The sequence below is a fragment of the Protopterus annectens genome, chromosome 4.part0 (genome assembly GCF_019279795.1).
Source record: "Protopterus annectens isolate FY-2018-M chromosome 4.part0, PAN1.0, whole genome shotgun sequence".
Classification (NCBI taxonomy): Eukaryota; Metazoa; Chordata; order Ceratodontiformes; family Protopteridae; genus Protopterus; species Protopterus annectens.
In genome coordinates this window covers 107055651-107081237 of record NC_056733.1, presented here as the reverse complement: position 1 = coordinate 107081237, position 25587 = coordinate 107055651, and the positions used below count along the sequence as shown (strand labels likewise).

Below are 25587 nucleotides of genomic sequence, written 5' to 3'. Positions count from 1 at the left end.
GTTTTTTGAATGACAAACCTGTGTTTTCCTGGCTCACCGAGGCCCACCATAGGAATTCCTTTTGTAAGCATGGAATGAGTGGTATGATTGTCTCCAAGTTGTTGCTGTGCTGAGACCAAACGCTTTTTAGGTACCATTGAAGCTTTCTCATGTGTAGTTTTGCTAATGGAACCAGTAGAATGCAGGATGCCATGTAACCCAGGGCCTGTAGGAATCTCCTTGCAGTCATGTGGGTGAGTTTTGCTAAACCTTTGAAGTATTGAGTTAACTTCTCTTGCTTGTCTTCTGTCAGGTAAGCCATTTGAGAGGCTGTGTCTAGTTTGGCTCCTAAGAAGATTATTTGCTGGGATGGCTGCAGTCTTGACTTTTGGAAGATGACTGTGTATCCCAGAGCTTGAAGTAATCGTATGACATATTCCAGATTTTTTGTCAACATCAATTTGTCGTCCGCTTGTATGAGGCAGTCGTCCAGTTACGGGTAAATTTGTATACCCTGGAGCCTGCAATGAGCAATTACTGAAGCCAGGCATTTTGTAAACACTCTGGGCGCAGTAGATAAGCCAAATGGCAATGCTGAGAATTGATAATGCTCTGGCCCTGCAAGAAATCTGAGGTATCTTCTGCAACTGTGTCTGATAGGGACATGCAGGTATGCCTCCTTGAGGTCCAGAATAATCAGCCACGACTCCTTGCCCAGCATGGGAAGGAGTTGCTGTAGAGTCAGCATTTTGAACTTTGGTACTATGAGAAAGGTGTTTAATGCGGACAAGTCCAGTATTGGTCTCCATTGAGTTTCTTTTCTTGGAACAAGGAACAGTCTTGAGTAAAACCCCTGTTCTTGTTCTTGTTGTGGAACTCTTTCTACTGCTTTCATTTCAGTTAGCAGAGAGATTTGCTTGATAGCCTCTGCCCTTTGATGTTGTGGTAGATTTGGCATGCCTTGTTTTCTTGGTAAGGTATGAAAATGAAACCTGTACCCTCGGTCTATAATGTCCAAAATCCATTTGTCCTTTGTCAGTCTGTGCCAGTTTTCTGCAAACAGAGATAATTTCCCGCCCAAGGGAGCTTCTAGTTGTTCCCTGGTAGGCGGTAGTAGAGGAAAGTCATTGAGATTGTGGTTGTTGGGCAGGAGAAACCCCTGCGTCACCTCTTTGGTTTCCTGGCTGCCATTGACGTCCCCTGTAAGGGCCTCTGTATTGGCCTCTTCCTCGGCCACGTCTGTTCTTACCCCTTTGAAACTTTTCTGGATTAGGAAAGGACCAGTTTTTTGAAGGCCAATTCCTACTGAATCTGGGGGGTTGAACCTGTAGGAAATCCTTTACAGTTTGAACCGATTTTGCTTTTTCTTCGATGGTCTTTAGCACATCCTTAGCATTTGCACCAAAAAGCTTGTTCTTTTCCAAAGGTGCATCCAGAAGTTTTGCTTTTACATGATCTGGTAGAGGTTGATCTTTTAACCAAGCATGTCTACGCATCACTGCCCCTGTCATAGCTGCCCTACATGAAGCTTCCAGTGCATCATATCCACACTGCAGGAAGTGATTGCTTACTTGCTGAGTGTTATGTACAGCTTCCTGCAAAGTCTTCCTGTCTAAAGGATCAGGAGAAGCTAGTGTTTTTTGTAAATCTTCTAAGAGATAATCCTTAAATTGGAACATATGAAAAAGGCAATTTAAAGCTCTCATAGATAAGGTAGTGGATGTGTAAACCTTTTTACCCCATCTCTCTAAAGACCTTGCTTCCCTGTTGGAGGGCAAAGGATTTTTTGAGGTGGAGGCTGAAACTCCTTTAGGCCCCTGTGAAATAGTTTCCAAATCAACAGTATGGGCCCTGAATAAATGGGAATGAGTTTCTGGGACCCTGTAATACCTGTCAGGCTTGGCTGGTGCAGGAGGGAGAGTATCAGGGGTAGCACTAGAATCAGAATACAAATCATCCAGAACATCAAGTACAGGAGGAATAGCTAAGGGCCTGTGCTGAGGCTTCTTAAGGAAAGTCCTAAGGCGTTTCCTGGAATCAGAATATTCCTGGCCCTGCCACTTGAAATGTTCCCTCATGGTGTGCAGAACTTCTCCAAAAGAAATATCCTCAGGAGGGGAGGCCGAAGGTATGGAATCTTCTGCATCTGAGTCCTCATAGGTCTGGAAGAGCTCTTCCTGGCTATCAGAGTGGACAGAGCCCTCAGAGTCTTCATCTGAAGGAGTAGGGTCAGAGGGTTCAACCCGGGCCTTTTATCAGGAGGAGGCTGGGATGCTCTCTCAGGATGGGTCTGCGAACCTCTAATCATGGAAATTAAATCAGCAGCCATGGACATAATTTGTGTCTCCGGAGTCGGCTGAGGTAAGGATTTAGAAGTAATATGCTTTGTTTTGCTGGCTGCCTTAGCCCTAGTGTAGGCCTTAATAGACATGGCCATAGGAGGCCTGGCAGCTCCACGTACAGGAGTGACCTTGTCTACAGCAATGGTCTCGGGCATTTCCTCGGTTTCGGTATCCGGAGGAAAATCTATAACTGGCGTTGGAGTAATGTCTAGAATCGGAGTCGTCGGTAATGCGGTGTCTTCGGTTCGAAGCGGTGGAGAGACCGTCTCAGAGGGAACCGGAGCACTCGCGCTAGGTTTTGGCGTGGAGTCGGTGGTAGACGCGGGCCGAGGATGTCGGTCCCGGTCTTTTCGCTTTTTGGGAGTTTGCGATGTCAGAAGATCCGACCGCATGGTGTAAGCAAATTTATCGCCGAAAAAGTCTTCAGCGAACTCTGTCCAGCGCCTGAGAGTGCGCTTGTTGAAGCGAGCACAGGCTACACAGGCCGAGACGTCGTGGTCTGGGCCCAGGCAAGGGAGGCAGTAAGAGTGGAAATCCTTATGAGGTATTTGTTTACCACAAAAAAGACAATTGTTAACTTTTTCAGTAATTTTTGACATCGGCTGAGGCAAGAAAAGGTCCCCAACGGGGTACTTAGCTTTTTTGATGACTTCGGTATCGTAGAATACAGGAGCTGACTGACCGGCACTTGCGAACTGCTTCTGCTTCGGGCACCGCACGGCAAGAAAGACTGAAGAAAATGGCGTCGGCTGATGCTTATATACTCCAGCCGCTCTGACGTCGGAGAGAAATGCGACATCAGCCGACGTCGGACCCAGACTTTGGAATCCGGCCGACCGAGGGCTGCCTGAGGCAGGACAACCCACATGTTATGACTGCAGTTGCATTCTTGAAGGACATCTGCAAATTGAGGGTTGTTGTTAAGTTACCCTTTTCCCCAAACCCTCCAGAACAAACTCTCTAATAAACTCTTAGTATGCTAAGAATGGGCTCAATCTAAATACTAAAAAGTATAAAATCATCAGTTTTGGTAGACAATCTTTTCCCTCATCATACTGTACTGACTACACACCACTAAAACAAAAATGTAGCCTGATACTTAGGTTGACAACTCCACTTCTTTTGACCATCATGTGACAATGGTTGTCAGGAAATCCTTTTATTTAGTCCAACTATTTGCCAAAGGAATACCATTAAGGTCTAAAAAAGTAATTACTCTTTTATGCTCAGCTCTGATCAGATTGTTCTCAAGTACAACTCCCATTTTGTGACTTATTTCACTAAACTTATAAAACAATCTGAAAGACCCCAAAGTTTCCTAATCAAAAAAGGTCATAGGCTTAAAGCCCCTGTGTGCTCAAGAGAGGATGGAAGCTCTATCTCTTCATTCAATGCCATACAGACTGCAGACTGGAGACTCAGTTATCCTAAAACTCCTGCATCTCTGGAGGTCCAATGTCTCCACCAATACTAGAACCAGGAATTTAAATCTTCAACAACAGATTAATAAAACATGAATGAAGGACAGGTTTGTAACTCATCTCTCAAATCTCGGGAATGCAGTTCCTCTGTAGCATAACTCACTATCTTCCACATCCCCTAGGTGACTGGATGGGTAGTCAGAAATATAGTCCAGGACTAGCTGTTATGGCCCGTCTGGAGGTCCTGGCAAGGTGTGAATGACCATAAGACTTTGTAGCCTTGAGATATCTATGTATCTTTAAAATATATGCACTAACATGGGTGGTTGACAGTGGGTTGAACTCTGGCATTCCTGAACTTACTGCCAGGGAAGGGAATGATGGAAGCAAAGGGTAGGAAGAGTAAAACAGAAAAAAAAGAACATCTTCCCATGGTACGTAATGACCTCTGGGAAGCTGGAGCTCAGCTCAAGCTTTTCTTATATCAAATAAATGGTAACAGATCTTTGGGCTGTTAGAATGAGAAGGGATTACTTAAAAGCAAAAAAAAATATATAAATAAAAATAAAAAAATTTGTAAAACATAATGCCAGTCTAATGGCAATGAGGTTTGATTTGGGTCCCTGAAGTGTCAACTAGAGCTAGACAATACTGAGCTGGCAGTGAAGAGCCATACAAACAATGCTTTAGAATGTTCTGAGTGCAGCTACATGAAAAAGTACGGGATAATGTTCCATGTCAACACACACTGTACAGGTTGTGGGACAAATAGGGTTGCCTCTGACAGGGTAGTAAAGATCAATGCACGATGTTGCTGTCATCCCTGCCAGAATTTCCTGTTTCCTGTCCATATTCTAATCCATGCATAAGGGATAGAAAAAACAGAACAACTTTATTTCTCTGCTGGTTTTAAGACAGGAAATAGAACTTATCATGAACAATTGAAAATGAATTGAAGACCCTACAAGTAGAACTTTAGCTGTGGCCACTTTGTGTCAACACCATTTTGTAAACTGACAAATTTCTTTTTAAGACAGTCTTTTGTTGCTTTCAGAGATAATCGGGTGCAAATGATGTCATCTGCATACTATGGTAAACTGTAATGACCAGATCTTTTTTATGTGCTGTTTCCAAACAAGGCACAAGTAATGACCCAAGGACTGACCAATGTGGTATTATTTGTAGAGATTCTTCTGGGGTCTGGCACAGAATTGGATTTCCATGCATCTTGTCCTACAGGCAAAACAAAAACTACTACATAACATCATATTCTGTAATACAGAGTCTGACTCAAAATACATATCTTGGAATGCAAGCCCGGACAGGAGCAAATGCTCAGCTGTTTAAATCTGGTTTCTGAACAGGTAAAACGGCATAGCAAATACAAACCACTGTCATGAACCAATTCTAAAGCAGACAGCAAAGATAACAGCACACGACTGAAAATACACAACAGCAATTCCTCTTCTACAGATGCAATTCATTAAACAGTATTGGGCACACAAAGCTATAATGAAAGCTTAAAACCAAAAGAGGGCAGGGGTGAAGCCAGAAATGTCCATTTTGTACCCCAAACTCCTATACTTCTAACCCATACAACACACCCACCTTTTGTTTTACATTATACATTCTAATTATGCAATTAAAAATGTAGCAGCACATATGCTATAATTTGACACAAGGACAGCTGGTAAAATAATCAACATATATAGTATATCTGACACAGCTGCACTGCCGGCTTACCTGTGATCTTTTTATTAGTCTAGGAGATGACATACAGTGCCTTGGAGTACGCAAAAATGCTGCTACATCATAACAATGAATTTGTACACCATGGCTTACATGGTGTATGACTAGCTACACCTACTCTAGAGGGACATGCACATCTGAAAATATGGATACTGACAGCTACTTTCTGCAGAAATGATGTTTCACACATGGCACAGAAAGAAAAACAAATGCCCTTTCACAAACAGGACAGAAATAACTGGAATGTCCACCACTATAAATCAGAGGAAACATCAATAGCAGCAGGCTGACTCTCCCCCCCCCCCCAGTTACTTCTCATGATGACCCACAAGGAATCCACTACCTATACATATTCGACTATGCCTTTGCACACTGTGACTTGCTGCTTGAGAGGCCCTTGAATATGGGCTGCTGTATACGTTAGCTTTTGGTGCTGCGATAGTGTTGTCGCCTCACAGTTAGACGTTGCCCGTTCGACTCTCGGTCAGAGCGTCTTCTGTGTGGCGACATGCGTGAATGGGCGTTCCTTCATTGAAGGTTGTGCGTTAGGCCCGGCAAGCCAGCACGTAAAACTTTACTGCCAATCATTAGCGGACTGGAGTTCCGCTGTGGCGACCCCTAACCAGGAAAAGCTGAAAGACAAAAACAAACAAACTAACAATAGATTAACATGACTGCAGGAAATTCAAGTAAAAAGCTGTAGCATGGTTTAAATACAGTCAACATTAGGAAGCTGTAGCTACCTGACAGCATGAAGTCCATGGCACAGGTCACCCCTGCATTCTCACTTATCTATTTCACCACCACTTCAGTTCTAAGCTAATCAATTTTAACAGTAGATATGTTAATGGAAGTGATTTGTAACAAAGCAAAATGTTTACTGATAAACTCTACATGGCAAAATAACTAATGTATAGAAACCAGTTGCCAGAAAATTAATAATGACAAACACTTACTGTCATCACAGACTCTGTTGTTCTTCTGTCAAGGGATTTTGCTCTTCGTAGAAGTGGAACTGAAGGATGAAAACTGTATGGCTGAGCAGAAGTCTTTGCTGCCTAAAGGATAAATTAAAATGTACACACATTAAGCGCTGCATGCAGTTTACTCTTACTTTTGACACCTACTTTTTCCAAGGAAAAGGGGCTGCTGTATCCGATACTGTGCAGGGCATCCTTATCACCATTCATCCTTATCAACAGTAACAGAAAATGCAAGCTAACTAGTAGTAACAGTGCTGTTTTCTCTGGATACTTTTTTAATCTGCAAGACATGCAATTTGCATTGCTAGTATACAGAGTTCGTAACAAAAAAATACTACAAATGTGAACTGTGCTACACCACACCACGCCACTGAGTAAAGCAGCATCTACAGAGATAAGAACCCCTTCACACTCACTTCTCTGTCTTCCCAAACTTACAGTATGAGGACTTGCTACATCAGTGGATGATCACTGTTAGGATAGGTTTCCATCATCCAATTAACAAGCCGTCTCCAGGAATCAGCAGGGATGGATACTATAAAAGGCATGCTTCCTTGCAGTCTACTTCCCTCTAGCAAGAGACCAAGCAGACAGAAGATGTGGCCATTATTGCAAACTCATCCAAAAGCTCTACTGTAAACAGCTAAAGTGCCTAAATACCACTGGCTAACATCTCTTTCACTTTTAAAGATTTTGTGATATGGTCAATATGCCTGTGTTTGCACTATCTCAGTTTCATAGGCTTCTTTCCACATGTAATTACAGTTACTCTTAGGCTCCATCTCAAGCAATAAAGACGGAGGCAGGGTGGGGATGGAATGCAAGAGAACAGAATTACCACACACAGAGTCAGAACTCAGTGCAGCACTACTCATTCAGATGCAGCCCTTACCCTAGGAGCTGTATGAACCATTGAATGCTTGGTGAAGTTGTGGATGCTGGTCTAGACGGCAGCCACAGAGATGTCTGCAGTGAACACAGTACAGAAGATCAAAGCCAAAGAGGTACAAAGCCTCCTAGAGATACGTCCAAATACAGAATTCTGTTCATGTATTTAGAAAATTAAGAAACTGTCTGCTGGACTAGTTACCTGGACTGACTCCTGCTGAAGCAGGTACATATTCCCAGCCTATGGCCAGAGGAAATAAAGTACAGTTGTGTAAGAGCTTACCATAAGAATAGATGTCCTACTGATCAGTGTTGCAGTATTCCTCACATACGGGTCATCACCTCTGACATCCAGCTAAGGTACCACAGCGCGTGGCTCCTCAGACCATCTCCAAGCCAGTGGCCTGAAGACTACTAAGAGAAGAGACTGGTCAGCTAGGAGGGGAGTAACTTGAACAGGTAACAAAACTGTCCCTATGTAACAGAGCAAAGGCTAAACAAAGGGGGATAAGAAAATGAAGGTTGAAGTAATAAAGAGAAGAGGGGATGGAGGGTGGGGTGGAATACTACAGCAGTGATCAGCAGGACCTCTACTGTTATGGTACATTCTTACACTACTGTATTATGTCCTGACTGAATATTCCTGACATATGGGTGATTCCCACAGCTGAAGGAGGAAAGAAGAGTGGTTGGCTACTGAGAAGCAGAGTTGTCTAGCAGCCCAGACAGAACAGGCCAAGTGAAAGCTACCCTGAACCTGGAGAAAGGATCAGTTTTGTAAAGGTGTGTACAGAGGACCAAGTAGCTGCCTCTAAGATGGACCTGTAGTCTATTCCTTTGTGAAATGCCGCTGAACAAGCCATTGCCCTTTTGGAATGTGCTTTAGGGCAGGAAGAAAGGGTTTTACCAACGTGGGAGTTAGCAGAAAGAGACAGTCTTAGAAATCCAAGCTGCAATAGTTTGTATGGAATAGTTTTTATTTTATATATATATATATATATATATATATATATATATATATATATATATATATGTCTTTATATACTGAATGTATATGACATATATTTTATGTCTTTTATGAAAACATAAAATATTTAAATTTGGTGTGTATTTTAACGTCAAGTTTTTTTAGATGTGGTTCTTTAAATAAGATAATATGGGATGCTAATTGTATTTAATATGTTAATTGAATGATTACTGCTCAATTAAATTCATTTGACAAAGTATAAAAGAAAGGATTAGCTACACAGTATTATTCTGAAGAAGTTCCCTTGTGAGGAATGAAAGCACTTAATCTGTGAACTTTGTGATTTGGTACTGGATATTAAATTCCTTTAGTCTTTTACGTGAGCCTTCAGTGTGTTATTTTGTGAACTGTCGGCCTTTATTGGACCCAGCAGTTGTCACTGAGTGGTTTGTGGTGTTATTTATTTATTTTTTTTTGCTACTCAGAATCCATTGGTTTTGTGGATAGCTTGTTTGGAAACTGGCTGGCCCAGTTTAGGCTCATACTATACAAGCAGCTGGTCAGCCTTTCCTAAGGATTTAGTTTTGTCCAGATAAAATCTCAGTTGCCTGTGAATGTTTAGAGGATGTAAGATCCTTTTCCCCCTGTTCTGCAGATTGGGAAAGAAAGTGGGAAGATGAACTACCTGACTGAAGGACAGCTCATTCACTACCTTAGGTATGAAGGATGGATTAGCTCAGTCACCCTAGCCTTGTGAAAAATAAAAAATGGGAGAAAGGTCATGAGAGCTTGTAATTCGTAACTGTCAAGAGAGGGATGGTTTCCAAAAACAGAACTTTACAGAAGCGGAAGACGTTGGTTCAAAGGGAGGCAGTGTAAGCTTTTTTAGGACAAAAATTAAGATCCCATGGAAGAAAGATGTTTTTTTTTAGTGAGTTAAAATGCAGGACTCCCCGGAGGAAAAGAATGACCTCTGGCTTAGTCAAAAGTGGAGGGCTAAGAGGGAGACAGGCATTGATAACTGGTAGGTGCGCATTTATAGAAGAGCAGGCCAAGCCTGGTCAAAGAAGTTCACAGAGATACTGCAGTACAGCAACAAACTTGTGATAAGAGTGGGCTCTGACTATGTTTGCTGCACCAATAATAAAACCTTTTCCATTTAGCAATGTAAGATTTTCTAGTAGTGAGTCTCCTGGCCTCTTTAAGACTTTGAACAACCTCTTCAGAGAAGAACTGTCTTTGAGGAATTAAAATCCTATCATCTACAGGGTCAATATGAGAGATAGAAGATTAAGGGGGAGAAGCAAACCTCCTTCCTGAGTTACCAAGTCTGGTTGAAGAGGAATTCTCCTGTAATTCCCCTTTTGCCAGGTGAAACAGCTGGGGAAACTAATGCTGCCTTGACCAAAATGGTGCCAGTAAAAGATGTTTGGGTGCTTCCTGTTGTGCTTTAAGAAGAATTTTTTTGGAAGAATAAGCAGGCGAGGAAAAGCACAGAGGAACTTCCCTGTCCACAGGAAGAAGGCATCTGTCCTCGAGGCTGTTGGGCAAGGGTCCCTGATACAGAATTAGGGGAAGATGATGGCTGGTTGGTGATGCAAAGGAGTCCATCTGAGGAGTGGCACACTAAAAGGTAATTGTGTGGAAACCCTCTCTGTTCAAAGTCCATTCACGGTGGTCCTGCAGATAGCTGCTTGGGGAGTCTGCTAGCACATTGTCTTGAAAGGGAAGTATGTGGCTGTGAGCATGATGTTCATTTGGGTTGAGAAATTCCATGCTTCCTCTGCTAACCTGCACAGTTGGTAAGAACTAGTGCCTCCCTGTTTATGTACCACGTGGCTGTGGTGTTATCTGCATGCAGTAAGAGTGGTCCGGATTTCACAAGGTGGCCAAAAATCTGCAGGGATTGCAAAAAGAGTCCTCATTTCCTTTCAGACTGACACATTCCCTCAGGAAATGAGGCTGCTATTTCCCATGCATTCAGTGTGATCTTGTCCATACCCCCCATGCCTCATCAGAGGGATCTGTGTGAACCTGTTGAACCAGAGGAGGTGGTGTGAATGGCAGACCTGGGTTGAGGATGACCTGTTCCTTCCAACAAAGTAGCTCCTTTTGAAACACAGGAGGAGGGGAACCTGGGTGGTCCAAGGGGTGACAGTGCAGAGATGTGAAGTCTGGATTTTGGAAGCATACGCATGGTGGCTGCCACATGAATTCCAAAATCCTTAGCATCTCCCTTGCTGAGCAATAGGTTACAGAGGAGAGATTGTGAATGTAACTGGACAGACTGTGAACTTTCTCATGTGGAAGGAAGGCATGTATTTTTTTTTAATGTCCAGTCTGCAGTGCAGAAACACCAGGTCCTATGTAGGGAACATATGTGATTTTTTTGTAGTTAATAGTAAAATCCGGATCTGTTAAAAGATGGAGCGAGAGGTGTAGATGCTGAACTTGAATTTCTGGAGAGAGAGCCTGGATCAGTAGGCCATCCAGGTAGGGGAAAATCTGAATTCCCCGAGTGGGACAGAAAGCTACTACTGGAGCTAGGCACTTTGTGAACACTCTTGGAGCTATGGAAAAAAACAAAAGGCACAGAAATAAACTGAAAATGCGAGAAGCCAAATGAAAATTTGAGGAAATGTCCTGCAAGAGGGAGGAATGGGTATGTGTAAGTGGGTGTCCTTTAGATCTAGTGACATTAAGAAAGCCAGGGGGGAGTAAGAAGAGCAAGCATTATGAGAAAGGTAACTTCTGTTAAGTGTTTAGCAGAGACAGGTCTAGGATGGGTCTCCACTTCTTTCTGTGGGACTAGAAAAATCCTGGAGTAAAACCCTTTTCCCATGAAGTCCTTTGAAACCTGCTTGATGGTGCCCTGATTCAAGATGTCATGTACACTGGGGACCAGAAGGGATATTTGGTTTTAAAAACTTTGTGGCCTACCTTTCAGAAGCAGAATATGTCCCCAAAACATGGCATAACTGTGCCTGATGATGAAGAGGACCCATTTGTCTTTGGAAATAGCCTTCTCCCTGGACAGGGACAGTGACAGTCTTTGGGAAAGAGGGGTAATGGAACTGAGGGCAGTGGGAGGGGGTGCTGTAGAGGTAGTCACGTGCTTTTGCTTCCAAAGGGGAGCCTCCCCACTGGAGGTCCTCTATGGGTTTTTTCAGAGTATCTTTACCTAGGGATATTACTTTGTTTCTGAACTGTCCTAAGATCTTTTCTAATGAAGAAGGTAGATTTAGATGAGTAGTTCCTATAGTATCTGGGAACTGAGGGCAGTAGGATGTGTCTGCAATCTTCAATGGCCTCACCTTGGTCTTGGGAGAGTTTTTAACAGGCTAGCCACCTAAGAACCAAACAGTAAGTCTTTGTCTAAGGCCTAGTCTAGAATTTTAGATTTGAAATCCTCAGACATAGGCTGACTGCAAAGCCATGCATATCTGCAAATAATAGATCCAGTGGCAGCTGCCCTAAAAGAAGCATCCAAAGCATAGTGACTGCACTTAATGCTGTATCTGAAAATTTGAGTGGCCTGTGATAGTCAGCTCTGCATTTAATGCTTAGACTGCTGTAAGAGGGTCTAGTATAAGCTTAAGTAATGCAGGACATAAATCAAATACGTTTTGTCATTTGAGTCTGGTAATTAATTGCTGTAAAGGCAAAGTTAGCAGAGGTGAAAACCTTCTTTCTCCATTTATCCACAGCCCTTCTATCTTTGTCAGCAGGTAAGACATTTGCACTAGGCAGAAGCTTAGAGGGCATATATGAAGGAAGAGATACTGCAATGGGGTGTACCACTAGGTTCTTGTATAAATATTGTAGGTCATCAGGCACCTTGTAAAATCTGTTTGGCTTCTTAGGAGCTGGTGGTTGAAGATCAGGTGCAGAGTTGGACTGAAAGGCATCCTGGAAAGCCTCAAGGACAAGAGGGACTGGAGAAGGGGCAGAAGGTTCCCATCTCCCAGAGGGTGTAATACCTCTTCTGAACATTACAGATCTGCATAAACTGACAATCAAAGTGCCTCATCATGTTCTGAATAGTCTTGCCAAAGGAGGCTTCCTCAACAGGGGAAATACAGTGAGGGGGGAGTACTTCTCATCACAGCAGATTGGTTCTGGAGAATGCAGCTAAGAGGAACAGTCCACAGAATGGTCAGAGTCATAGTCCTGTTTGTTATCAGAACAAGAGGAAACCAGGGAAGGCTTTTAAGGAGAAGCCTGTGGTTGCAGAGACTCAAAGGAAGGAAGTTTCAAAGACAAAATAGCTTTGTACACCCCTGTGAAGAGTCTTATCCATTCCTTCTCCCTAGCTGCTGATGGAGAATCCACATGTCTAGTCTTTTACTTCTTCTCTTTTTAGGCCTGACATCTGCCTGGATGAGATGTGGAGGTTCAGAACCCTGTACGACTTCTATTAGACAGCTCAGTTTCACGTCCCTAATTAAAATTTGATGGGCTCCATGCAGTCCTTCGCAGATGAAGAGAAGTGGTTCCTCAGAAATATCAGTCTCCAAGGCCTCAGGAGCCACAACCACCTCCGACGGGGTCTTGGTACTGGGCAACTGAGTAGCAGCCTGACATACCATGGGTTTTGCAACCTCAGCAGGTATGCTGGGTCAGAAACATTGGACTACAAATCCCTTTGTGGCTTCTCTAGTTTTGTCTTAGTGGCAGAGGGCTGTGCAAGGATACGGAGTCAGCCATCTTGGACTGGGACAAGTATTTAAGATGTCGAGTTTTAAGAAAGGGGGTAAAAGTAGAAAGTGTCAACCTAAGGGTTTGGGAATGAATAACTGACAGACTGAGCAAGATTTGTGTTAGTGTTCTGGGCCTAGGCAAACAAGACACTTGGTATACAAGTCCTTGTAAGCAATCTGCATACCATTCCCAAAGTTACCCTTCCTAGTTGACATCTACAACTTTCAAGAAAAATATTGTAAGATAGAGATGATGGTTCTCCAATGGGGCATTTAATCTCGATAAATGATTAAAGCAAAGGTACCAAAGACCAAACAGTCCAATGGATACATGACCTGCATTTGGGCAGGTGGCAAGACACTCTGAAGATCCACGTTAATTTGTCCATCTATATATCCCAATGCATACGAGCTTAGATCATTTGTCACACATACGACCTCTGGTAGGTAAAGCACTGACACCCTGGCCTGATGTGAGTGTTGACAATTCATATGTCAGGAATACTACAACAGTGATTTCAGTCAAGGCATTTAGCCTTTCTTTGGTCTCCAGTAGGTGTGGTAGCCTACTGGTTGTAAAAGCACATCCAAGAAGGACATGAACATCTGCTCTCTTGAGCTAGGCAGAAAACAGAAGATGGAATGGTACTCAGTTAATCATGACACCATTTTCAGAAGGAATAATGTGGTATGTCATAAGGACGATACACTGTATGTTCATGTCTGTACATACTTACTTTCACAGTTCTTTTCATACACAGTCACTCTAGCGACAAGCCCCAAACATTCAAAACAGAGTGAAAGAGCAGAGTAAAATGTGTGAAGTTCTCTCTGTAGGCTACAGCCTGAGAGGTTAGCAGAACCTGTCTTCTGCAACACATAAGTTATAGCAGCATACAGGCCACTGACAAAAACAATCAAAAAGTCAGCTCTTCCTGGGCAAATGCAAACTGCCAAGGAGGAATGGGGTCTGACAGAGGTGACAGGAGAAAGTACAGTTGTGTACACCTACCATAAATGTAGATGTTCGAGTGTCTTCACTGTTGCAGTCATAACTGTAGGGTGCTCCTGCCGGCAGGCAGCCCGAGGTCGGCCAGAATCCCAAAGTCTGGGTCCGGCGTCGGCTGTAAAAGCTAGTATCCTGACGTCAGTACGCCTTGGTACATAGCCCTCAGCCGACGCCATCTTCTCCAGCCTTTCTTGCCCTAGATGTCAGAATACTCCAATAAATCAAAAATGAATCCAACAAGGAAACACAAATACACCACAAAAAAGGAAAAGAGGGGATAGGAGGGAGGGAAACCCCGACTGCAACAGTGAAGACACTCGAATATCTACATTTATGGTAGGTGTACACAACTGTACTATGTTCTTCGTGTTTCACTGTTGCAGTCATAACTGTAGGGTGGAATCCCAAAGCAGTGTAGAGAGGGAGGAGGCTTTAGATAGAAGAAGGGGAGGCAAGAATACCCTGCAAGACAGCCGAGGCAAAGCCTGCCCTAGACTTAGAAAACAAAGGGAGATTGTAGTGCTTGGAAAAAGTATGCACTGAACTCCAAGTGGCAGCTTCCAAGATATCCTTGGTAGGTACTCCTCTGAGAAAAGCTGTAGAAGTAGCAGCTGCTCTAGTAGAATGACTTCTAATGGTTCCAGGAAACTGTTTACCATGATGAGTGTAACAAAATCTGATCCCATAAGCAATCCATTTGGAAATGGTTTGTTTAGAAATAGGTTTTCCAAGTGAACTGGAGGCAAAGGAAACAAACAGTTGGTTAGACCTTCTGAAATCTTTAGTCTTGTCCAAGTAAAATCTTAACTGTCTGTGCACATCCAATGAATGCAAAATCCTTTCCCCTTTATTTTGAGGATTTGGAAAGAAAGTAGGAAGGTGAATTGTCTGATTCAAGGCCACTTTCAAATCACCTTAGGCATGAAAGTAGGATTGGTCCTCAAGGATACTCTGTCCTGATGGAAAATAAGGTAAGGTTCCACAGCCATAAGAGCTTGCAACTCTGAGACCCTTCTGGCAGAGGTCAAAGCTAACAAAAGAACAGTCTTCCAAGATAGAAACTTAATATCTGAAGATGCAGCAGGCTCAAAAGGAGGCAAAGTAAGTTTTTCTAAAACATAATTAAGATCCCAGGCAGGGACCGGAGGGGTCCTTGGAGGCCGCAAATTCTTAGCCCCTCAAAACTGCTTCACCAAAAGATGTGAAAAACAGGAGGATCAGAACTGAAATGCAGAGATAGCAGAAGCATGAATCTTAATGGAAGAAAACAAAGTCCCTTAGATAAAAGCTCCGAAGGTAAAGCAAAATAGAGGAGAGATCAGGAACCTGAGGATCAGAACCTCGGTCCTGCATCCAAATAGAAAACCTCTTCCATTTAGAGGCATAAGATTTCCTAGTGCTAGGCCGTCTAGCCTCCAAAAGAACATCCAAAACTTGTTTGGGAAGACTAGAGGCAATCAAATTCCTTTGAAGAGCCAAGCTGCCAAGCAAAGGGTCTTGAGGTTGGAATGTAGTAACTGACCCTGATGCTGGGACAGAAGCGAAGGGTTCAGTGGAAGAATCCAAGGAGGCCCCGAGAACAGGAGCTTTAGAGTCGGATACCAAAACTGTCGAGGCCAATTTGGAGCAATCAAGATGAGGAACTTGGGCTTGTCCTGCTTTATCTTCAGTAGTACCCGAGGCAGTAAAGGAAGAGGAGGGAAGGCATATGCAGACAGACTTCTCCAACTGAAAGACAGGGCATCCACTCTCCATGCTGTTTTGTGGAAGGACCTGGTGCAAAAGCGAGGCAGCTGATGATTGAGATGGGATGCGAACAGATCTATCTGGGGACATCCCCAAACTGCAGTAATCCTTTTGAACAAGTTGGTGTCTAGCATCCATTCATGAGGATCTGAAATGTTTCTGCTCAGGCTGTCTGCTAAAAGATTTTGTTTTCCTGGAATGAATTGAGCCTGGAGATGCAGATTCAAATTTAGAGCTGTGTCCCATAAACTCATAGCCAGTCTGCAAAGGGGGTAAGAATGAGATCCCCCCTGCTTGTTGATGTACCACATGACCGTGGTGTTGTCTGTCTTAATTAGCAGAGGCCCTGGTTGTAAAGGTGCTTGAAGGCCAAAAGGGCATTTTGAACTGCCAACATCTCCTTCAGATTGATGTGCCAGTGAAGATGGTCCTTTGTCCAGGTTCCTTGCTGGCAATTGTCTAGAAAATGTGCTCCCCAAGCATAATCCGAGGCGTCCGTGGTTAGGATTTGAGTAGGTTGAGGGAGACGAAAAGGTTTTCCTTCGTTTAAAATGCATGCCCTGGACCACCAGAGGAACTCCTTCTGGAGGCAGGGGATCAGAGGAATCAGAATATCCAGATCGTGATAATGCTGTGACCATACACTTTTCAGATACCATTGAAGCTTTCTCATGTGAAGCCTTGCGTTTGGAATCAACAGAATGCAGGAAGCCATGTAGCCCAGAGCCTGCAGGAATTTCCTTGCAGTGAGCTGAGATAGAGTTGCCAAGGTGTTGAAAGTAGAAGCCAGCTGAGTTTGTTTTTCTGGAGTGAGGTAGGCCCTTTGTAAGGTTGTGTTTAAGAGGGCTCCCAAGAATACCATTTGTTGAGAAGGGATCAAATGTGACTTTTTTATGTTCACTGAGAATCCCAGTAAGAGGAGAAGACGTTGAACGAAGTCTAGGTGTTGAAGCAGAAGATCTTTGCTGTCTGCCTGAATAAGGCAGTCGTCCAAATAGGGGTAAATCTGAATCCCCTGAAGTCTGCAGTAAGCCACTACTGGTGCCAGGCACTTGGTGAAGACTCTGGGCAGTAGATAAACCAAAGGGCAGAACAGAGAATTGAAAGTGCCTCGAACCTGCCTTGAACCTGAGGAATTTCCTGCGGTCTTGTCTGATAGGGATATGCAAATAGGCTTCCTTTAAGTCCAATGTCACCATCCAGGTGTCCTGAGAGAGCATTGGAAGTAACTGTTGCAGAGTGAGCATCTTGAACTTTGGAATTTCCAAAAAGGTGTTTAACACAGAAAGGTCCAGAATAGGTCTCCAAGAGTTTTGTTTTCTGGGAACCAGAAACAGCCTTGAATAAAATCCTTTTCCCATTTCCAAGAGTGGAACAGGCTCTATGGCTCTCATGGCCAGAAGAGCATCCACTTGAGTTAAGGCCTCTGACCATTGAAGTTTTGGCAGATCTGGCCAACCGTGAGTCCTTGGCAAAGTGTGAAAGTGGAACTTGTAACCTTTTAAAATCACATCCAATACCCATTTGTCCTGGGTAATATGAATCCAATTCCTGTAAAAAAGAGAGAGTTTTCCTCCGAGAGGCGTCCAGGTAAAGAGGTCCTGAAGCCCAACCGAGAGAGTCATTGAGTTTGTTTTCTTTGAGATTGGGATCTGTCTTCTCCCCTTCTAGGTGAAGAAGCAGTCCATTGTCTAGATCTGTACGAGGTCTGGCCTTGACCACGGCCTCTGGAGCGTCTATATCTTCCCCTTTGAGGCCTGTCAGGCGTGGGAAAGGACCAATTTTAGTGGGCCAATTCCTGGAAAATCTAGGAGGCTGAACCTGCAAGAAATCTTTTACAGTCTGCATGGACTTTGCCTTTTCTTCCATCTTTTAATAACTTCCTCAGCCTTAGAACCAAAGAACATCATGCTGAACAGGGGCATCTAATAACTTAGCCTTAACCTGTTCAGGCAAACTTTGTTCACGAAGCCAGGCATGTCTCCTAATCACAGTACCAGAGGCAGCAGCCCTGCAGGAAGCATCCAAAGCATCAAAACCACAATGTAAGCTATGCTTGTTAACCTATTCAGTAGCATGCAAAACATCCTGAAGTTCCTTATCCTCTGCACAAGCAGGTACGGAAGCAAGCTTTTGCTTTAAAACAGACAAAAGAAATTGCTGGTATTTAAACATATGAAACTGGCAATTTAATGCCCTTACAGAAAGGGTAGCAGAAGTATATACCTTTTTGCCCCACCTGTCTAAAGCACGAGAATCCTTCTCAGAGGGAATAGGATTTTTAGAAGTAGCAACCTTAGCAGCCTTAGAACCCTGAGAAATAGTTTCAGGGTCTGCAGAAGAATTTTTAAATAGAAATAAATGAGAGTCAGGAACCCTATAAAATCTATCAGGCTTAGAAGGAGCAGGAGGCATGGAATCAGGATTCAAATTAGCCTCAGAAAAAGCATCATCCACAATGTCCAAAACAGGAGGGATAGCTAAAGGCCTATGCTGAGGAAGAAGAAGAAATTCTCTAAGCCTCTTTTTGGAAGCAGAATATTCCTGTCCTTCCCAATGAAAATGTTCCCTCATCTCATGCAAGGTTTCCCCAAAAGAAAAATCCTCAGGCGGAGAGGCCGAGGGCAAAGATTCCTCAGCATCCGAATCCTCATAAGGGGGGAAGGAGTAGTCCTGATCAGAGGAAGAAACAGAAGAGACAGAGGCCTGGTCAGAAGAATCCAGAGTAACATCCTGTCGAGGCCTTTTCTCAGGAGGAAGGTGAGAACCCCTAATCATTGTAAGCAAGTCTTCAGCCATCCTCAATAATTGTTTTTGTGTCTTGGGAGTGGATTCAGAAGCAGCTTGAGCTGAAACTTTAGACTTAGAAGGAGTCTTTGTCTTTGCCTTTGCCTTTGAAATAGTAATGTGAGTAGGCCTGAAAACCCCCTCAGAAGCCGGTACCTGCACAGCGGTTCCAGACCCATCTGAAGGAGCGACGTCCGAAGGTCCTGCAGCAGTTAAAATAGTGGGCCTTGATGGCTCCCCATGGGAGTCCATATCGGCCATCGGTTCAGAAGCGGCGGACGACAGGGGCTGCAAAAGCGCCTCACTGACGACAGCCGAACCGGACGCTGGCTCCAGCTGCAACGAGTCCTGTTTGGACCTCGGAGGCCTGTCTTTATCTTTGCGCTTCTTTTGAACTCCGGTAGTATCCGACATTCTGTAATTGAAGCGTCTGCCAAAATAATTTAAAGCCCAGTCGTACCTGCGTTTGATAGTACGAGAGTTGAACCTGGCACAGAACCGACAACAAGAAACGTCGTGGTCAGGGCCTAAGCAAGGTAGACAGTAAGAGTGGAAATCTTTATGAGGTATTTGTTTCCCACACGCTATACAATTATTAACTTTTTCTGACATCGGAGGAACAAGAAAAAGATTCCCCAACGGGGTACTTAGCTTTGAGAAGAGAAGTAACAACTTCGGACCGACAACAACCAAGAATACTGTTCGAAAATCGCCAACCAACGTTTTGCGAGCTGCTTTCCACCGCACGGCAAGAAAGACTGGAGAAGATGGCGTCGGCTGAGGGCTATGTACCAAGGCATACTGACGTCAGGATACTAGCTTTTACAGCCGACGCCGGACCCAGACTTTGGGATTCTGGCCGACCTCGGGCTGCCTGCCGGCAGGAGCACCCTACAGTTATGACTGCAACAGTGAAACATGAAGAACATCTTATCCTATCAGAAAATGACTGAACAGTATATATGGTGTTTGAAAAGTACCTTCTTAGTCTGTAGAAAGCAGGCATCACAAAAATGGCACTTTAAATTAGGAAGAGCTTATTTTATGACAAATCTGTAACAAAGTACTACTGGATTTGGGTAAAGGGGTTGTCCAATGGGCACACTGCTTTCTCCTTTGTCCAAAATAAAGTAAAGGCCTGCTTGTCGAGTGCTACTGGCTATCACCAATGTTCTGAAGTCACAACTTACAACTTCCGCGGCAAAAAAGGAAATATACTGAAGCTGAACATTAACCGTCCCTTCCAAACAAAGATACTACTACTGAGAAACTGCCAGTTTTATTCCAGCCACGAAGCAATGAAACATGGACCACAATTACTGTGGACAACAAGATGAACTAAGAACTATAAGAAGAAAGTCCCTGTAAACATTTATCGACAGATTCTACATCAGGGGGTGAGAGCCAGGATGGCATGAAGAACTGTTCCTAAACAATGAAAACAAAAAATCTGTATGGCTCAGCCTCCCTTTTCTGTCTTCCAAGAGCATCGCTAAGAAAGTGATTATACCTCATGGATACAAAGAGGTCAAAATGAAGTATAACTTTCTTTTAAACTTCTAAATTCAGCATTTAACTGTGTATAATGACATAAAAACAGACCTAGATAGAATCAAGCCCAAGACCACAACAAAAAACTAATGGGCAGCTCATACCATTCATCTCTATTCCTCTCACTGTCTGCCTCTATGTATAAGAGCATGGGAGGGACATACACACTTGCTAGGATATCCTACTAATAACATATACTTGAGCTCCTGATAAAAAAATGGTCAAAAAAAGGTGATGCCGTGAAACTTTAAGGCCATAAATCATAGTCCTCCTCACTAGAGAAGTGATGTGCTGATCTTTTTTGTCACTGGAAACAAGATCTCGAACTGTGACAGCCTCTGAAAAGGAACCACAGCCTTAGTGAGATGCATCTGCAGTCAAGTGTTCTGCCAATTTCTGGGATTGGGAAGAGGGTGCTAATCTTAAAACTGCTCAATGAGAACTAAATGCAGAAACACGTTACTGACTTGATTAGTTATGATAAAAACAAAAAGTTTATCCAAAATGCTGGTCTCAATGGACTAACTGCTCACTGTTATGTCCTAACATGGAATGCATCACTGAAAGGAGAGATGCTACCAGTTCTAACAGGAAGCTTGGTGGAAGTAAAAAGTTCTGAGCAAGGTTATAATGTCCAGAGCAATACATTTAGGTTATGAGCCCTTTCACCAAAACACAGATTTATTCCTGTTAATGTTGACTTTAAGTCAGTATGGAATAACCAGGACCAATTATAAAGTGGATAAGAAGATGGACATGTGGGACAAAGGCAGCATTTTCATTTGCATTGCCAGTGACACAGGTTCAGGAGAAGTTCTTGGTGGAAAAGGAAAAAGTGTTCAACAGTCTGTTCTCCAATCTTAACAGTGTTACAAAGGATAAGCGCTACCACTGGAAAACAAGAGCCTGGGTGTGACCTAACTCACTAAGAAGTGAGTGTGAGTGTGACTGATGCTTAATGCATCACATACAACAAGCTGGAATGTAGTATCAGCTGTGCATTGCTGTATATCACATTTTGCCAGCAAACTCCAAACACAGGAAAGAAAATGAACTGGGTTACCTCTAAGGAAGACAACCCATCTACACCTCTTCACTCCCTTGATTCCATTTCTTTGTCTTCATAGTAAGAAATCACAAAATACCATGCCCCACTCCTGAAGTAGGTGAAGATGGTACTTGAAAAAAAGGTTGTTGTCTGAGCAGGATAAGATGGGTAGGGAGCAAGTGGTGGCATGCACACGAAAAATAATGTATGATAGCCTCTGGAGATGATGTAAGGGACAGCTTAAACAAATTAAAAGGTTGTTATCTCAGCAGGATATGATGGGTAGGGAGCAAGTGGTGGTGTGCACATGAAAAAGAATGTATGGCAGTCTCTGGAGAGGATGTAAGGGACAGCTTAAACAATAAATTAAAAAAAACACTTAAAAGCTTACAGTAACAAAGGCAAAGGACTTCTGATTACTTTATATCACTTCAGTTTTTTTGCCATGCTCACACTGTAATCTTTAGAAGAATCAGATATATCTGTAAGTAAGGATTATTAAAACATGATTCTCAACATTCCACCTCCAGAATATGGAGCACTGCCTCGCAATGTCAAACAAATAGGTAAAAAAATGTACATTAAAATTGTGTAGGCAAATTTACAATAAAGGTAGATGTCTGAATAGATCACTGTTGCAGCAGACTAAGCCATATGGGACATATCTTGGCAAGAATTGGCAAAATGGAATCTTCTGGGTACCTTCCATATGTACGGTAAGTCTGAGGGAGCATGAGGGCATGCTGGCATAAAAGCAGGCATTTGGGCTCTAAAAGTCAGAGCTTTTTAGGAGAAAAAAAGAGGGAAAATAGGAGTAAGGGGAAACCTTACCCCAACCAAAAGACAGACAGAGGGTAATGTGCAGTGAGAAAGTAAATAGGTGACAAAAGAGAAGGAGGGGGAGGGAAAGTGTTAGTACTGCAATGGTGATCTGCAGATATGGTAAGTTTACTTACACAACTGTAACATATTCATCATTACATCAATGTGGGCCTAAACTACATCGGATGATAAAAGTTTAGATGGGGGGGGGTTCAGTTCTTTTTTCTTGTCATGAAGAAGGAAATATCTTAAAATGTTTGGTGAAGGTATACAATGACAAAGATGCTGCCTCTAGAAAACTTTTTTTTCCAAAATGCTGTAGACATAGCCAAAGTTCTGGTAGACAGTCTGTTTTCCATAAACATATTTATTAAATCATAGCTATAACAGTGACGCAGGTATACATACCTTAACAGAAAACAAATAACATTTGTTTTATTTTTAAGCAATATACACATTTCCTTTTCAAAATCCTCATTCACTCAAATGATAAATAAATTGCTCAAATCCAGACTTCCCTTAAACCTCACTCCTCCTCCTGAACATTACTCTTCACGTACTGTTCCCATAGAGTCCATTTACTTTTATATTTTATCCCATAGATTCCATTTTCTAAAAATCTCACCTCCGTTTCTTTTATTTCATTTACAATATTCAGCCCTTCAATTAAATTTGGTTTAGATTTTATTTTATTTATTCATTTACTGAGATATAATTACTAGGAAAGTCCGATTTGGTAGGAGCCCATTTTTAGCAAAGGCCTAGGGAGAAAAGCTCCAAAGTATTACAAAACATTTTATGAACAATACATTTTACAGTCTTTAAAACAATACATAAAAACAATGACAGTTTACATCATTATAACAAACTAGATATAATATAGAAACATTGGTTAATAACAGATAAGTTATATGTTAGTGATTTAACAGAGCCAGTTTACAGAGAAATTAAAGATAAGTTAGGATAATGCAAAACTGGAACTGCAATACGGAGAGAGAGAAAAGCAAGCTTATGGCATATTTAGAAAGAGTGAAAGCCAGGGTGGAGAAACCGATAGAAATAAAAAAGTGAATGAAAAAGGGACATTAAAGAGATGTAAGGTATGAGTAGGTATTCATTCACATTTTTGATTTTTATTTTAGTAACTGCTTTTTTTTGGTAGCCAGTATATGGCCTTACAATCTATGCAATTCAAAGCCTGTGCTCAAAACAATAATTTCCTAAGTCATTATTTGCTCCCCTAATAGTACTGTGCACTTTTACACCCCACTTCAACCACAGCAGCCCAAGATCACAGCATATGAACATTAAACTTGCTTTTATTCCACATTTTTTCTCTTGCTATAATGTAAAACCTATATTTTTTACAACTTAAAAGTATTTGTTTACTTTAACTTTTTAACACAATGGTCACTTAAAAGACTCCCCCCACATTTAAAATATCCTGACTACACAAAACTATTTTACTGTATATAAGATGCAGTTTATATCATGAGATGTTTTACATAAATACTAATAAGAACAAATATTGTTTTACTTAGTTTCTGCTTTTAGTGTCCTAAACATTACTGACAAAGTGGAGTATATGCTTTAAATTATAGCCCACCCACAAGTTTTAACAAAGTCAACAAAAGTCTAGTGTTTTTCAATCACTTTTTCTTGCAAAACCACATTTCACAAATGTGATAAGATGCTTTATAGTCTTCCATTTATTCACTAATTTCAGAGTTGCTAGTCTTCCTCCTGTTCATCTCCATCTCCCAACAACAGACTCTGATTAAAGTCCAAGGCACTGCTGATCCTTCTAGTCAACTCGTGCTTATTTCTGTTGTTCCCCTAACATTTTTGACAGAATATTCTGTAAGGAATGAGGAAGAGACTTTCCATGATAAGAACAACAACACTGGATGGCAGGACTTCCAAGATGGCTGCAAACTGAATAACAGCTTAATTTCGCTTACCCCAGTGTGAAAACAGAAACTCAGAAGAGAGAGCCAGTAAACTCATATTTCTGGGTAAATTTCAGTAAATGACTAGTAAGTGCACTGACTGGATAGTAGCAAAAAAGAAATTCTGAGAACCCGAAAGAAAATCTATCACAAAAGGTGATGAAAAACAGTGACTGGGAAGAATTCTGCTGCTGTTGAGCAAAAAGCAGAGCAAGCTCCAGCTTTGGTGCAAGACATGAGTTACAGCAACCTAGAGGAAAAAAAATAAGGTAAATGTACTCAGAGCTGATTAAAATAAATGAAACTGATGGAGTACATCAACTCAAATAACAAAAGGCTAGAAAAAATGGAAGAAGCTTTAAACAGCTATTCAGATGGGTGACAAAACTGCAAAAATCAGAGGCCAAATTGAAGAAAAGGCTGGCTGAATGTAAGACTGCTCAAGAACAGATGTTTCAAAAAATAATAGAATTACAGAAGAGAGCATGTAGGGAAAACCTGAGATTTTCAGCTCTACCGGAGAAGCTGAAAGGAACAGACTATATTAAATTTATGGAAGCACAAATAAGCAGCTGGACTGGTATTCCACAGCAGTTGTTGTTACCTGAAAGGGCACATTATGTGTCTGGTCCAAACTTGGCCATGAGAAAACAACCTAGACCTTTAATAGTAAATATGTAATCCTACCTGCAGAAGGAGTTGATTCAAACTGCTGTAGAAAACTCTCTTCAAATTATTCTTTCTTGGGGGGACAAAATCATTTTTGATGCAGAACATGCTAAGGAGGAAATACAAAAGTCTGTCCAACAAACACTGAGCTGTGAAACAGAAGGAAATTCTGCTTCTTGTTCTGCTGGTAATAAAGACCAGAGAGAGACTGTGCCAGTGAAATCTTTTCCAATGTTTCAATAGAAAATGCTTGAGAGAGAGCAAGCACAACAGTTGACTAGAACAACTCTGGAAATGAAGCAGAGACTGGATGTGGGAGATGGAGATAAACAGGAATAAAACCAATAACTTGGAAAATGACAAACAAATGTGAGCTTACAATGCCTTAATTATATTTATGAACATAACTGAACAAGAAAACCTGGAAATATTGGACTTTTTGACTTTGTTAAACTTGTAGGGGACTCTAAAGCATATGCCCTACTTCATGCCATTAATGTTTGGCAGAAAACTTAGGAGAGGGGAAGAGGAGGGAGAGAGTTAACTGCAAGTAAAATAAACTGTAGTATTTTTATAGTCCATGACATAATCTGTATGCTATAAAGTAACATTTTCTCAGTTATTTTCAAGTGTAATGGTGATATTAAAGTAAACAGGTGCCCCTGCTTTTCCTTCTTTTCTCTTTCTACTTGTTCAGTTTTAACAAATGTAGGCACTAGAACGTAAAAAAAAAAGAAAGAAAAGTCTGGTCAAAAGAAAAATTGATGTACGTTTTCTCACTCTTGCATAGGAGAATGACTAGATTAAGGCCCTTGACTTGCTTTAGTAACAGGTTTTAAGAGAAAGCAAATAAAAAAGAACACTGAATATAATAAAGCTTTCCTTTCTTTCAATGGCTAGGAGATAATGTTTTCTGAATGCATTCAAGCATTTCCACAATCTGGGAAAGCAATAAAGATGAGCCAATATCAGACATC

At 42.1% G+C, this 25587-nt stretch overlaps 1 protein-coding gene across 1 annotated transcript in view; it reads right to left on the bottom strand.

The window, feature by feature from the left end:
- Positions 1 to 25587, bottom strand: part of LOC122799215 (myosin phosphatase Rho-interacting protein-like) — a 2938789-nt gene that overhangs the window by 1489757 nt on the left and 1423445 nt on the right. The window contains exon 9 of the mRNA XM_044068133.1: positions 6448 to 6549. Coding sequence (XP_043924068.1) covers positions 6448 to 6549 — 102 coding nt within the window. The remainder of the gene's footprint in view (positions 1 to 6447; positions 6550 to 25587) is intronic.